This window comes from Rhinopithecus roxellana, chromosome 1 (genome assembly GCF_007565055.1).
Source record: "Rhinopithecus roxellana isolate Shanxi Qingling chromosome 1, ASM756505v1, whole genome shotgun sequence".
In the NCBI taxonomy this organism is placed as follows: Eukaryota; Metazoa; Chordata; class Mammalia; order Primates; family Cercopithecidae; genus Rhinopithecus; species Rhinopithecus roxellana.
Window position 1 is genome coordinate 168,808,945 of NC_044549.1, and position 13,737 is coordinate 168,822,681.

The following is a 13,737-nucleotide window of genomic DNA, read 5'->3' on the forward strand; positions in this document are numbered from 1 at the left end:
TGACTATCTTTCATAAGTTATGGCTTATAGTGCCTACTAGGGTCCAGGGTCCAACTTTCAGCTGAATTATTTTCCTTACTCACATTTAGGAATAGCTTTTTTTTTTTTTTTTTCTTTTTTCTTAAAAGGGAACTTTGAGAATTAAGGAGTTTGGGTTAAGTTAGTGGCTAAAAGTCACAAGAGGAAAGTGCTCATCTGTCACATTTCACCTGTTGAGGTCTACTGGTTTCAGTTCTGACACCAGGACTGGTGTAACTTAAATTCACAGTCTTGCTTCTGGTTTGTAGGAGGATCTGTGATTGTTCAGGTCAAGACACATTATTTCAGTGTGGCTCATTTTGTATTTGTGGGTTTTCCCAGATAAAAATGGATTATGTTTTTTAGAATATTCTACATTTGGGGGATGTTTTTCACATTCCTGACCTCATTAGATCCTCATAATTTTATTTTCTGATGCAGAAAAGACAGAAACTATCTACCCATGCTACAGATGAGAAAACAGACTCAGAGAAATGAACACTCAGCAGACATTTCTTTTTGCTTCTCTTCACGTGGTCTTTCTTTGGATAGGCAACCTGATTTTCCAAGCCCTTACAAGTACATAGTAAATCATGGAGCAGGGGATTGGAGATAAGCTCATAATCTTCCCACCACTGCCTCTCTTGAGGAAATTTTGGTCTCAGGTCTCTGCCTATCTCTTAGGTGCACTTTATTTCTGCCATCAATCATAAAACTGCATGGCTTTATTCAGAAAGAAGTGAAGGAAAAGGGGCTTTGTGAGAAGAAAAGGAAAACTAATTTTTACTGATCACGCAAGATCCAGGAAATTTGCTCAATTTTTATTTTTAAATTTAAATTTTAAATTTGCTCAAATTTTAAAAGTATGATTTTTAGTTAATCTCCTTAGCAAGGGGGAATCTTTTCATTTTATAGGTTAAAAAAAAAAAAAAAGCTGGGGCACAAGGAAGTTAGCTAATGGATCTTAGGGCAATAATGTGACTGACTCAACATCAATTTTCACTGCCTGTGTTTCCTCTAACCTCAACAGAGCCTTTTTTCAGATACCACATTGAGGCCCAAAGGAAGAATCCAGGAGGAGGCATATAAATGATAAGAGTGAGACACTTCCTGGCAGGGACACATTCATGTCAATCAATCCAACAGTCTGAATCAATATCATTTGTTTATGGTCATAGATAAAGGGGTTAAAGAAAAGTAAGCTAGAGAAAATGTCCATCATCACCTTCAGAAATCTCAAATGTCCTCATATGAAGGATTATACTTTATTATGATATTTTAAATCTCATGAATGGGTATAAGAATGAGTAGGAATCACTGAAAGAAATACCAGCAAAGAACATTTTATGACCTGAATTTACAGATCCTCTGGCCATTAATTAAAGCAAAAGTGGTGGTAAATCTTTTGCTTTAAATTAAATTAATTAAAGCAAAAGTGATGGTAAATTCAATCTGTGTTTTATACAAACTAATGAATAAAATCATCCTGTCATTTGACTTAGCTGCCAATAAAAAATGCATTAAAATCATCAGAAAAACAAAGAAGCTGCTTTTCTGCCTTCCCAAAAGAAGTTGCCTTTAGGAATGGAACTTAAATCCATACATTCCCAAGTTTCTTCATTTAGCTAATAATGAACACAAAAATACTGTTAAGAAGGAATAAGGAGCACTCCAGAAAATAAAGATCTTTATCTGATCATTGAATGGGGGTAGAACTGCACTGACTTTTTGAATGTAAGACCTGAGATGGATCTTAGGCATTACTTAGTCCTTCCATTTATGCATGTGTACAGGAGAACCAGGGAAGAAATGACAAAGGTAAGGGCACACAAGTAATTATGAGCATGGCTCAAATCAGACTGGTTCCAAATCCAACATTTGGAAATCTCTAGATGACTCTAGAATAGTTTCTCCTGCATTGGAAAAAAAAATATTCCTGGCATTCTTGAAGCTGGATGTGAGAGAAGGGCATTCCAACTTAAGAGATTAGTAGCAGTTAGGAAATGCTACAGGGAAAATATTCACTAAAAGGTCTCTCTAAGAACTGAGTCATTTCCTCCAAAGAAACACTGTGAAGGGCCTGAACTCATAGACGGGCAAAAGAGTCTGTCTCCAGAGACGTTATTTCTGCAAGTCTGATTTCAGACATGTGTTTGAGTTTGTGCCCAATCCTTGCCAAAGATAGGAGTGCTCCTTCTCTTTCAAAGAATTTACATCGTGTTCAATGACAAGTAAGCACCACAACGTGAAAGATTTTGATTTTCTCGCCCCCTCTTCTCTCTCTACAGCCTAGAATTGTCTGCCCAGGTAGTAGGCAGTTGTATTGTTACAAATATTTGTAAATATTTATTGAATAATTGATTTAGGAAAAAAGTATCTTTCAAGATAAAAATTTTGGCTTTGCCATTTTTGTGTTTTCAAATACCATAAATTATATTTTTCCAAAATAATAATGATGGATCACATTAATGAGCTGCCTACTATGTGCCAGGCACCACGCATAGCATTATCCATCTATTACCACAGATTCCTCATGCCATCCCTATCAGGTAGGTACGATGGTTTTCTTCCTTTCTACAGTTGTGGAAACCGAGGCTTACAGAAGCTAAGTAACATGCTCAAATCACATGATTAGAAAGGACACAAACTTGGAACTCAAATTATTGTTATTCATTATCTGGTATGAACTATAGTGCAGGGTTTTGTTCTAAATCTGCATAATGAAAACTCAGTCCTTTCTTCTACTAGCTGTAGATTTGTTTGCCTCAAATGTATCATTTATAGAAGTTCAAAATATGTTCTACAGTTGTGTTTGTAGGAGCTATGACTAGCATTTTACGCAACACTTTGTAAACAGGATAAGGCAAGTTTATTTGTGAAAGAGAGCTATAATATATGAAAATAGGAGATGTCAGTAAGATTCATCTTGCCCTCCAATTGAGAATTTCATTTCAAATAACTGACAAAGGCAAGCAAATCTGAAGTTATGACTGCCACTTCAGATATGACTCATTCAGGGATTTTAAGGATCTGAAAATAGCCCATAATCATAGCATTTTACTATATGTGTTGTTATATCTAGATATATTAAAGTTTATTCCATGAAAATGAGTAAGATTTACCTCATTCCTTTCCTTTAAAAAAGGATATTTTCCCCAAATTTTTAACAATTATATTTCCATTTTTTATGCATATAAGCATAACTCAAAAAGGAAGGACACTTAATTGGCATGTTTTGGGAAGCTGTGTCTTGAATCACTAGATTTATTCTGTGATTGACAAAGAATTTAACAATGTACTGTACTTTCGTGTGCTCACAATGAACATAGGTTATTACAGTCCAATTAGCAATTACTCAGCATGTCTTCAACCTATCTTTCAAACAGCTGAAAAGTAAGATTTAATTTAGAAATGTTTTGGTATTCTTACCTTCCTTTCCACCATTCACCTTTTTCTTAGTATACTTTATCAGCATCTTCATTTTTACGTAGGCTTTAATACATAGCTTAGTTCATAAAAATGATTTGCAGCTGCAAGCAGAGCTTGTAATTGCTACACAAGGCAACAGTATTTTTGAATACTGATCATTTTGAGGATTTTCTATTTGTGATACTGAAGAATATTTACTCAATCAAGTTATCGACTCCACATAACTTTGAATATTTTATTTGTGAAAACTGTAAGAATGAACAGAAGTCAGCAAGTGGTAACTGACCATTTTCTAGTTGTTCATAATTGTGCTAGTACCTCAGAGAGCTTTAATAGAATAACTCAGATAAATATATGACAATCAATTTCACTCCTATGCATATGCCCAGGAGATACAAGTGCATGTACCACAAAAATAATTGTTCAAGAATGTTGATAGCTGCTTATTCATAATAGTCCCAAATTGGAAATAACCCAAAAGTCCATCAATTGGAGAACGAATAAACAAATTGTAGTGTATTCATATAATGTAATATCAAAGAGAAATTTTAAAAGAACAACTTTCTAATCCACAGAATAATATGGATTTACCTCAAAAACATTGAGTGAAAGAAACCAGACATAAGAGAAAACACACTGTATGATTCTATTTATATGAAGTATTTTCTATCTTGTTCTGGGAGGTGAATAGATAGTATGAACATGTAAAAATTCACTGAACTGAACATTTAGGTTTTATCTATTTTACTGTACATAAATTACATATCAACTTAAAAAATTACTACTCTGAACATTTTTCAGCCCAACATTTTGCTTTGAACCTATATTCATATTAATGCACTTAGGTGTATTTTATTATTTTACCTGCATTTATTTGAGGAAAAGATTATTTATGCTGTGATAGAGTTTGGCCTGTCTGACAGGTGTGTTAAGGGAGCACCAATTACTGCAACAAATTAACACTTGCCTTTCAGTGACTGAACACAAAAGAAGTTGATCACTTAATCTCAGTAATAGTTCAACGTGTGTGCTCTAGTTCTCCTCCACATGGTGATAAAAGACTCTTCCAGCTTGTGGCTTACCAGTTCCCGCCTAGAGCCTCAGAATCGTCTACCTCTAGTTAGAAAACAAGGTAAGAGAATGTGATTAGGGAGTTTTGTAGCCAGTGTACATGTTTTCTTTAGGGCTCTTCTGATTGTCCCAGTGCACAGTAGTTCCTTAAGGGAAGGGCTAGAGTCATGATGTCTCATGACTGCCAGAACATGCTCACCTTTTCCAGCCTCATGTGTCTATCCAATAACTTGTTGTGTCGCATACAGGTAGCATGATGAGCTGATTAAGAGTATACCCTCTGGCCGGGCGCGGTGGCTCAAGCCTGTAATCCCAGCACTTTGGGAGGCTGAGGCGGGCGGATCACAAGGTCAGGAGATCGAGACCATCCTGGCTAACACGGTGAAACCCCGTGTCTACTAAAAAAAAAATACAAAAAACTAGCCAGGTGAGGTGGCGGGCGCCTGTAGTCCCAGCTACTCGGGACGCTGAGGCAGGAGAATGGCGTGAACCCGGGAGGCGGAGCTTGCAGTGAGCTGAGATCTGGCCAGTGCACTCCAGCTTGGGTGACAGAGCGAGACTCCGTCTCAAAAAAAAAAAAAAAAAAAAAAAAAAAAAAGAAAAAAGAGAGAGTATACCCTCTATCACCCAGTACCCAGACCTGAGCTTGAGCAGATTATTTGATCTTCCTAAGTTTTATCCTTCCTAAGTTTTATCATCTGGAAAATGAAGTACATAATAATACTGTTTCACAGGGTCCTCTGGCAAACTTTAAAAGATGTATGGGCCGGGCGCGGTGGCCCAAGCCTGTAATCCCAGCACTTTGGGAGGCCGAGACGGGCGAATCACGAGGTCAGGAGATCGAGACCATCCTGGCTAACACGGTGAAACCCCGTCTCTACTAAAAATACAAAAACTAGCTGGGCGAGGTGGCGGGCGCCTGTAGTCCCAGCTACTCGGGAGGCTGAGGCAGGAGAATGGCGTAATCCCGGGAGGCGGAGCTTGCAGTGAGCTGAGATCTGGCCACCGCACTCCAGTCCGGGTGACAGAGCGAGACTCGGCCTCAAAAAAAAAAATAAATAAAAAAAAAATAAATAAAAGATGTATGAAATATTTAGGACAGTACCTGAAACATAATACATGTTTAATACATGTTAGCTATGTTATGTACTCCTTGCTATAACTAACCATGCCAGAATGTCTACTGCACCTCCAACATGCCCTAGGATTCTACCACAATAAAGGATCAAGTTCTTTCCCCATGGCCAGCTTCATGGGCATGTGGTCTGTGCAGTTGCATACAACCCATGCTGGAAAGGGCTTGGTGCTTGGGGCCTGGCACTTCATTTAATGCTTTGTCGTCACCATATTGAAATTCCTAATAATTTTATCTTTGAACTTTTGTTAAGTGAAGGCTGATGGGACAATGGACAATGTGCATGAACAGAGGAAATACAGAGAACATGCATAGCTGCTGCCATTCTTTACTTTTCAACTCACACATAGCATTCTTGATGCCCCAGGAGCACAGAATCCCTGTGGGCACACAATGTGTGGGAGTTCTGCAAAACTCAACTTGAGTATGAGGTAAGCATGTCACATCCATCACTAAGTGAGGACACTGACAGCCCCAAAATGGGGTTTGCCATGCTTTCCATTCCAACCAGAGACTGATTTGAACGCAAAAAGAAGGCAACAACCAAGGAAATTTTCTCTGTCTTTTCTTATGTTATTTAATACTTCTCTGTAACCACTTAGTTTGAAAATGATGACATAGAAGGAAAGAGAAACACAGGGCAACCTATAGTTCCTTTTCCTTTCCGGTCTCCCTTATTCATCAGTAAGCCAAAGGCAGAGTGTAGATAAAAATGGGCATATACCAAGATATGAAATAAAAAGTTAGTTTTGTGCTGTGAATTAGAGTGTACTTGAATTGGATAATTTTGACCCTGTCATCTTCCCCAAGACACTGTCTTTCCTGAAGGGTTGGAGTTCTTATCCAGCTGCTATGGACCAGAATCACTGGGGCCCTTATAGCAAAAATAAGTTCCAGGAACTAACAATGAACAGACAGAATCAGAATATCCAGGGCTAGGTCAGGTGGCTGCACAGCCAGCTTGAGAAGTAGCTGAATAAGTAAAACAATACCAGGGGTTCCAGTCCCAATACTCCCTGGCAAAATATGGTCCATCTTTGATGAAGTGGTTCAAGTACCACCACTTCCCACAAAATCTTCCCTGATTTTTCCCTCCCCTCATGCCCACGTCTCTAACTTTCTGATCCCAAGTCCTTTACTATATATTAATTATCTTTAACATCTAGGACATTCTGACTTGAACTTTGCTTCTCTGAAAAGACTCTGGTAACACTGAGGGCATTGTGGGGCAGGGACTAGGTTTAGGCAAAGTGAGGCACTCATCCCTGGTGTGAAATTTAAGGGGATGCCAAAAAGAAAAAAAAAAAATCTCAGTAAATCAGGAGAAATATTTTAATGCACTATTTTAAAAGTCAAAATTAATGCAACAATTATTCATGATGAACAATACATCAACATTTTAAATAAAGACAGGCTCAGACCCTGCACTTGTACCACTGGCCTCACTCACTTCTGCCCAATCCAAGCCCTGTGAGGTTCTGTTTCATTCATTTTCTTACCCCAGTAAGAAAATTATTTATTTATTGCTAAATAAATAAATATATGAATGAATTGCTTTCTTGAACTGAGTCATCAGCTTAAAGGTATAGATCCTGGTAATGAGGATGTCTATGGTGAAATATGGGAAAGGGTCCTGGAAACAGCCTCGGTGTGCCCTCTCAGGTCAGCTGGAACACATGACCACATAATCTAAAGTTTGAATAAATGTTCTTCCTTCAATCAGGTCATTATGACATTCTCCTCCATTGTCCTACCTTGTGTAAAACCAGAAAAATAAATGCCACGATCTTTTGGTAACCCTTCTTTACCATCATCATGCAGCCTGTAGGACAGCCCTCAGAGGTCCTGTTCAAAATGGAACCCTAGTAGTTCAATGTTAATGATACAACCAGGTTGCAGTAAAACTGCCCTCCCCCATTGTTATATAACATTGTTACCACCATAGTCTCATGAATTGTTTGAATAATGCCACACCCTTTATTTATTTCATGCTTTAATTGGCTCTTTATTTCTGAAATTTCTAGTCAAAATGAGATCAGAAAGACAAAGCTCTCCAACAAAGAGAAGCAACAGTTTTTGTTACATTTTGTCTTCTGTATGTCTCCTTCTTAAAGAATTTAGCTCCAAGTTATACTTAGGAAGAGAAAAAAATCGAAAGTTCCAGTAGGCCGAGAGGCCTATGATCCACCGTGTTGAAGGAAGATTTGCTTCACCTCACCCCCCGGTAATACTAAGTTGTTCACACGCTGTGAAGAAGACCGGAACGCTAGGCTGTCAACTGTTGGGGCCTACCCGCGCCAGACTTCTTCCTCAGTGGCCAGCTTTTGCACCCACAGTTAGCCACCAGGGGGCCGCCTGCTTGGAACAAGTGGTGTAGACGCCACAGCTTTTCTCCAAACCAACCAAAACATTCCGGGGCAGCTTTGGAGCAAAGCCCAGGAACTTCCCTGCAAAGGAGAACAGCTCTCCAACTACAGAAGCCTGCAAGTCCTATGGTGCAGCCTTATTAAGAGTAGAGAAGAAAGCACGGATTTCTCACCGAGGACCAAAGGAAAATGGCGTCTCTGGGGCCTGCAACTTTCTTAAAAGTGCGTCAGTGAAACTCTGCTCATCCAGGGGGGTGGTTGATAATGCTGTCGGCAGGGGTCGGGGGCCTCTCACCCCTTACGCTGGGACGCTCAGAAGAAGCGAGAATAAATAAACATACATGTCACTGGCTGAAAATCTAGAGAACTCTCCAATAAATAACCTACACATTGTCAGGCCGCTGAGGATCCATATCGTCATAACTCTATAACACTGCGTGTTACACGAATAGATGTGAATATTAAATTATGATGTCGGAATTATTTTAGTATTTTCTATAAGAAATTAATGGTACTCTGTTGTCAAAGTAGTTTTGTTGCAACTATAGTTCCTTATTGACTACATTTTAGCTGTCTGAGGACTCGGTATTTCCCAAGTATCCTTCTGGCTCAGAAAGCAAGTCTCTTCCTGGTCTCCAGGACTTAAGGTTGGGGCATTTGAGAGACCTATATTTGCCCGGGAAAGATCTCTTGAAGAATATACATTATTTTTGTCTTCTTGGTTTTATCTGCACATTTCCAGGGCAAAGACAAATTAATAGGGCAGCCCTTCTGGGACCTGCGGAGTGTCTCAGCCCTGTACGCACCTCTCCCATGATATGCATAATGGCGGTGGAGGCGGGGGTGTCCTCCTTAAGGGCAAGCCACGCATGTCCCAAACTTCCATTCTTGGGGTGGCGGTGCTGGTTAAGAGAGCCGCCAGATGGCCGGACCATCGGAGGCCCCAGGAGGAGCCAGATCGCCCTGTCCTCCCGACACGCGCCACAAGTGGTTTGGGAGTGGAGGGAAGAGCGCGACGGCACGGGTCGCGCGGGTCCGGCTGGGCGAAGAAGGCCAGGGCGTGCTCCTGGAAGACTCGCTCTCCGGTCCCGGTGTCACTCGATACCCATTCTTTCCTCTTCTCCAACTAGAGTAATGACGCCCAAACCCGCACCTATGCGCTCAGACAATCGGCTGGGTGGACGCGCAGCCACCAAACCCACAGCACCGTCACCACCCCTGGGAGGGCACGGCCGGGATTAGGAGGAGAGGGAGCGCCCACACCTGGGGAGGCAGGTGCGGAGGCGGCCGGCCCGGGGACAGCGAGTGCGTAGGGCCCGGGGTCGGGGTCGGCAAGCCGGGCGCTGTGAGCGCGTCGGAGCGCCGGCCCGGAGCCTGGCAGGGGCAGTCAGTACCGGCTGGGCAGCCCGGGGCGGCGGCGGCGGCGGCGGCGGCGGCGGGGTGTGCGGCCAGGAGGCCATTTCCTCGCTGCGCCCCTGGCGGAGCCGGGTTTGCCTGCTCTTGGCCGCCGCCGCCACAGCCGCGCGAGTCGGAGAGCCGTGAGGGCTTCAGGGGAAACCAGGTCACCGGTTCGCAGACCCGGCGCGGAGCAGGCGCCCCGGGCCCGGAGTAAGACAGCGTCCGGGGAGCGGGCCGAGGCGGGCCGGGCACGCGGGGGACCCGGAGAGGCGGGGACTCTGGTGCCCCAGACACACTCGCTTCCTACGCCTATAAAAGTGGAGGGACCCGGGAGGTGCGGCGCGGCCCTAGCTGCGGCCGCCTCTCTTCGCCCAAGGAGTTGACATTTTGCAGGACTCGCGCGACGCCCAGTCGCGGCGCTCCCCGGGACCCCGCCGCCGGGAGGAGGGGGCGGAGGAGGGTGGAGACTGCGGGGCTTGGCCAAGGAAGGCGCACATCCTCGGGCGGGCGGCCGTGACGCGGCGGGGATTAACTTTGCATGAATAATGTGAGTGCGCTTGGAAAAGAGACCTCCTGCTCCGCGGGCTCGGGGCAAGAGCCCGCAGGCTACCTTCCCCGGGCAGGGGCGCTCAACCCAACCGGCTCCAGGGCACTGGTAATTTGGCTAGAGGACCGCGCGGAGGCAGCGGGGTGAGGGGAGGAGGGGGCGACAGTTCCAACTGTCCACAGGGTGGGCGGGATGGTGACGGAGTGTCGCAAGAACCCGGAGGGGTGCTGGCGGCTAAGCCGAGCGCGCGCGGGCGGGCGGGCGGGCGTGGGTGGTGGGGGTGTCATCAGCCTGATTACCTGCCTCCGTGGGGCTTCTGCGCCCCGGATCTGGGAGGAGGTGCCCTCTCGTGTTCGGGCACCGCGCGGCGGCAGGCTGGGAGCTACGGCGTGGACAGTGGTGGAACAGGGTGGCCGGGCTCTATTCCAATCGCAGCGGCTCTGTTCCTCAAACCCCAAGCCCAGCTGTTGACATGTTCCTTGTGAAATGGAGTTTGGCATCCTCAGCGCCGAACCCAGTGGAAGTTTCCATGATGAGGAAGTTGTGTGACATGGGGGTTCGGAAAAGGTTGGCAGACCGGGGGGGAGGGTTAAAGGGACTGTGGGTCTCCCATCCCCCCTTTTTCGCCTGCCCCGGAACTCCGGGGCTTGGAAAGGAGAATTATCCTGAATGTTGGCGTGCGCTGTGGCCGGTGCCTGGCGACTGGGCTTCTCTCCTCCTCCTGGGGACTCGGCGGGGATTTCGCTAGCCTCCTGGGTCGCGCTCCTTCGCTTTGCTTCTCTTGGCGCAGCATCTTCCTCTGGGTCGCCTCCAGTTGGTTGTGATACCAGCTGTGCCAGCTGTGTGACCTCCACCCCCTCAGAGAAGGACTCATTTGCGGGAATTTTCATTCTTAGTGGATTTTGCCCTTCTTAGCGGCAGTTGTCACTTTGGGGGAGGATTTCCCAATGACCATTGTGGGATTATTATTAGTGCTAATTCTTAAGCCTTCTTATTTATTTTAAGGAGGGCGAGGGAGGAAATGAGATGAGGTTTTTGTTTTGTTTTGTTTTGTTTTTTTAAGGTTAAATGTACAAGTTTCCCCAAATGGAAAATTTTGAAAGAAGGATCTAGAAGCATAACAATTCATAAAGTGAAGCAAAGAAAGGAAAGAGTTTGCCTGAACAGCGAAGTTCAGATTCTCCGTTCTCCTTTCTCCACATAAATTTAGAATTTTTGAAGATTCAAACACTGTGTAATCAGTAAATATACTTGAAATACGTTCTTCCTCAGCACGTTATTGGTCTTGGGTACTAGTGAGATTCAGTTTTAAAGACCTGTTTGGAAGTTCAAGAAATTAAGCATTCCTTGCACAGTGTATTAATATCAAGCACAGCAGTTTACATAATGATAAATGTATTAGGTAATGTAGACCTGTTGGGCAATCGTCACATTATTTGGCCTTAGTTTAGCATGCTTATTTAAATTGTAAGAATGTATAGCATGCACTGCACTGCAAAGAAATAAGAATTGCATTTTAGTATACGCGTTCATGAATCATCCTGAGTATTCAGTGACTGACCTGCTCCCCAATTCACTTCTGCTTAATTCTTTCTAATTCTGAAATCAGTCAGAGGCGAGGAAACAATGAAAAACGTGTTTCAGTGCAAAGTATTTTAAGCAGTTGATGTTTTTAGGATGTTTTCATGCCAGGTGGCTAAGTGTTTTAATTGAGACAAGCAGAAATTCAGTACCAAGTGATTTGTTTGGAGTATTTTATACAAAGACATTGGTGAACGTTCATTTATTATTTGTGCATGTTAAAGAAATACAGAATCTATTTTTACCTAATCTCAGAGGTTTATTATATATTGGAAATGAGACCATCTGCTAGTAAATACAATTTGGGTTTATTTTATAGCCGGTGAATGTAAATAATACTGAGTATAGCTACAGAACTGTTTTCTTAAAGTGAAATAATTCCTGTTGGCATTGTAATGCAAAGGTATACTTTTATTGACATTGGAATATTGTTACATAAAGCAACTGACATTACGAAGAGGAGTGAATATTCCATGTCTCTCATTTCAGTTTCTTCATAGTAAATTCTGCCATAATTAGAGATGAATTAAGACAACTTCTTTTTAATCCATTATCTTTGGGAAAGGCGATTTCTTAAAATTGCCGTAAGAGCACACAGAAAGTTGTGGATTCCCTTCCTTTCCTGTTTTTTTTTTCTTTTTTTTTTTTTTTTTTTTTTTTTTTTTTTTTTTTTTGCTGTTGTTTAAAGCATGAGTTGTGCGGAGCCACAAATGGTGTTGCATGTTTCTTTTTTTAGTAAGCCCATCTTTTTGATGGAAATCAGAGTAAAGGTGATTGGTTTCTTCAGTCGGTCTTCTCATTCTAGTGTAAGATTATGTGTCACCTTCTTAGAAAGCCCTTCCCTGACCACTTGAGCAAAGGCGGTCCCTCATTCCTTTTCAGACCCATCACACTGGTTTTTCTGTTTGTTTGTTTGTTTTGTTTTTCTTTTTCTTTCCTTGATTGTATTTGCAATCTCAGTTGTTCATTTCAATTGATGCTTGCTGATCACCTGTCTCCTTGCCTAGAATATAGAATCCATGAGCACAGAACTGTTGACTGCCTCACTCACTCTTATTTTCCAGCATCCAGAACAATACTTGGCACGCAGTAGGTGCTGGATAAATCTTTGGTGAATAAATTAATGATTGTGCCCAAATATTATGCTCTCAAAAATGCCTGACTACGCATCCTAAGTGGGTGCCAGTTGGGCATGGCAAGATCTATTTTGTGTGTGCGTGTGTATGTGTGTGTTGCACACATGCCATGCTTTTATGGTTCACTCTTTATTTTTTTCTCTCTCTCTTTCTTTTTGAAATAAAAGCTGGCCTTCCATTCTGTGTAGTGATAATGCAAAGAGTTATTTCTGTGAGTTCCTCCTAATGACATTTGCCTTGAATACATGGAAATCCTCAGCAGCAGAATTTTTCTGACATGTTACCTTGATCCCCGGAAGACATTGACCTTCAACTCCCTGAATTTCGGCAGAATCTTTATGAGTTCCAGAAGCATTGCCAGTGCTAACAGTGAAATTCCAGGGACTAGACTTCACTGGGTGATAGCAGTGTCCTCTCATTCAGCAGGTCCTGGCAGTGCCTCTGACAATGGCAGCCCTAAGTGGACCAACCACTGCATGCTGGTACAATTTGGGCTGCAAAAATGGTGGTTGGTGAGGGGGCAAAATGCAATGGTCAGGATCCAACACAAGATAGAAATAAATAGGCCTTGGTGATAGATTTGAAAATAACCTGATAGTTATCGTACGTTATTAGTTAAGTCAGCCAGCCTCTTTTTGCCCCCTTTCATCACTTCGTAAAAGTATTCTGAACCAAATGATCGTGGGAAATACTGCATTATCTGAGTTTTCAAGTGACCAGAGCATAATATCAAAGGAGTCATCTTCAAATTAGTTATTCACGGAAGCTCTTGCCAATTGAGAGCAAAAGGAAATTATAATTGAAGATTATGGTGATTTGTTTTTGTGTCTAGAGTATCAACTTTCATAAGTGTGTCTGAGTAAATGCATAGTAACAATTTCACAAAATAAGACTGTTAAAAATGGGAGGGGAAGAAAGATCATAATCTTGTAGAGGAGGGAAGATAATTAAACTACAATCCTAAGTACTTACTGCTTTAGAGTATTTAATATGGCTCTGAGCTTCTTAGTAGTAGCCAAGTTAACAGAAAAAAGGGAGTCTGGAGGTGGCATGCAT

The 13,737-nt window shown here is 42.7% G+C and overlaps 2 protein-coding genes across 5 annotated transcripts in view; one reads left to right on the top strand and one right to left on the bottom strand.

The window, feature by feature from the left end:
• Positions 1-4,081: 4,081 nt before the first annotated feature.
• LOC104657507 lies at positions 4,082-10,854 on the bottom strand. Its single transcript, XM_010357321.1, has 2 exons — positions 10,264-10,854; positions 4,082-4,561 (listed from the first exon to the last, which is right to left on the bottom strand). Exons 1-2 carry the CDS (start codon positions 10,852-10,854, stop codon positions 4,526-4,528), a joined length of 627 nt encoding a protein of 208 aa, XP_010355623.1. The 3' UTR covers positions 4,082-4,525.
• THRB (thyroid hormone receptor beta) overlaps positions 9,320-13,737 on the top strand; it is a 389,921-nt gene continuing 385,503 nt past the window's right edge. For 2 of the 4 annotated variants that reach the window (XM_030933237.1, XM_030933217.1), the window contains exon 1: positions 9,892-10,072. The gene's annotated coding sequence lies outside the window, so the exon portion shown is untranslated. Of the gene's footprint in view, positions 9,628-9,891; positions 10,073-13,737 lie in introns of those variants that run through there. The other 2 variants (XM_030933219.1, XM_030933227.1) reach the window with 2 other exon arrangements.

Excerpts from the sequence above, each read along its gene's own strand:
- LOC104657507 (XM_010357321.1), bottom strand. The coding sequence starts at position 10,854 with ATGAAAATTCCCGCAAATGAGTCCTTCTCTGAGGGGGTGGAGGTCACA. Across the intron at positions 4,562-10,263 it reads CAGAAGCCCCACGGAGGCAG|GTAGACGATTCTGAGGCTCT; the intron begins GTAATCAGGCTG and ends TTCTAACTAGAG.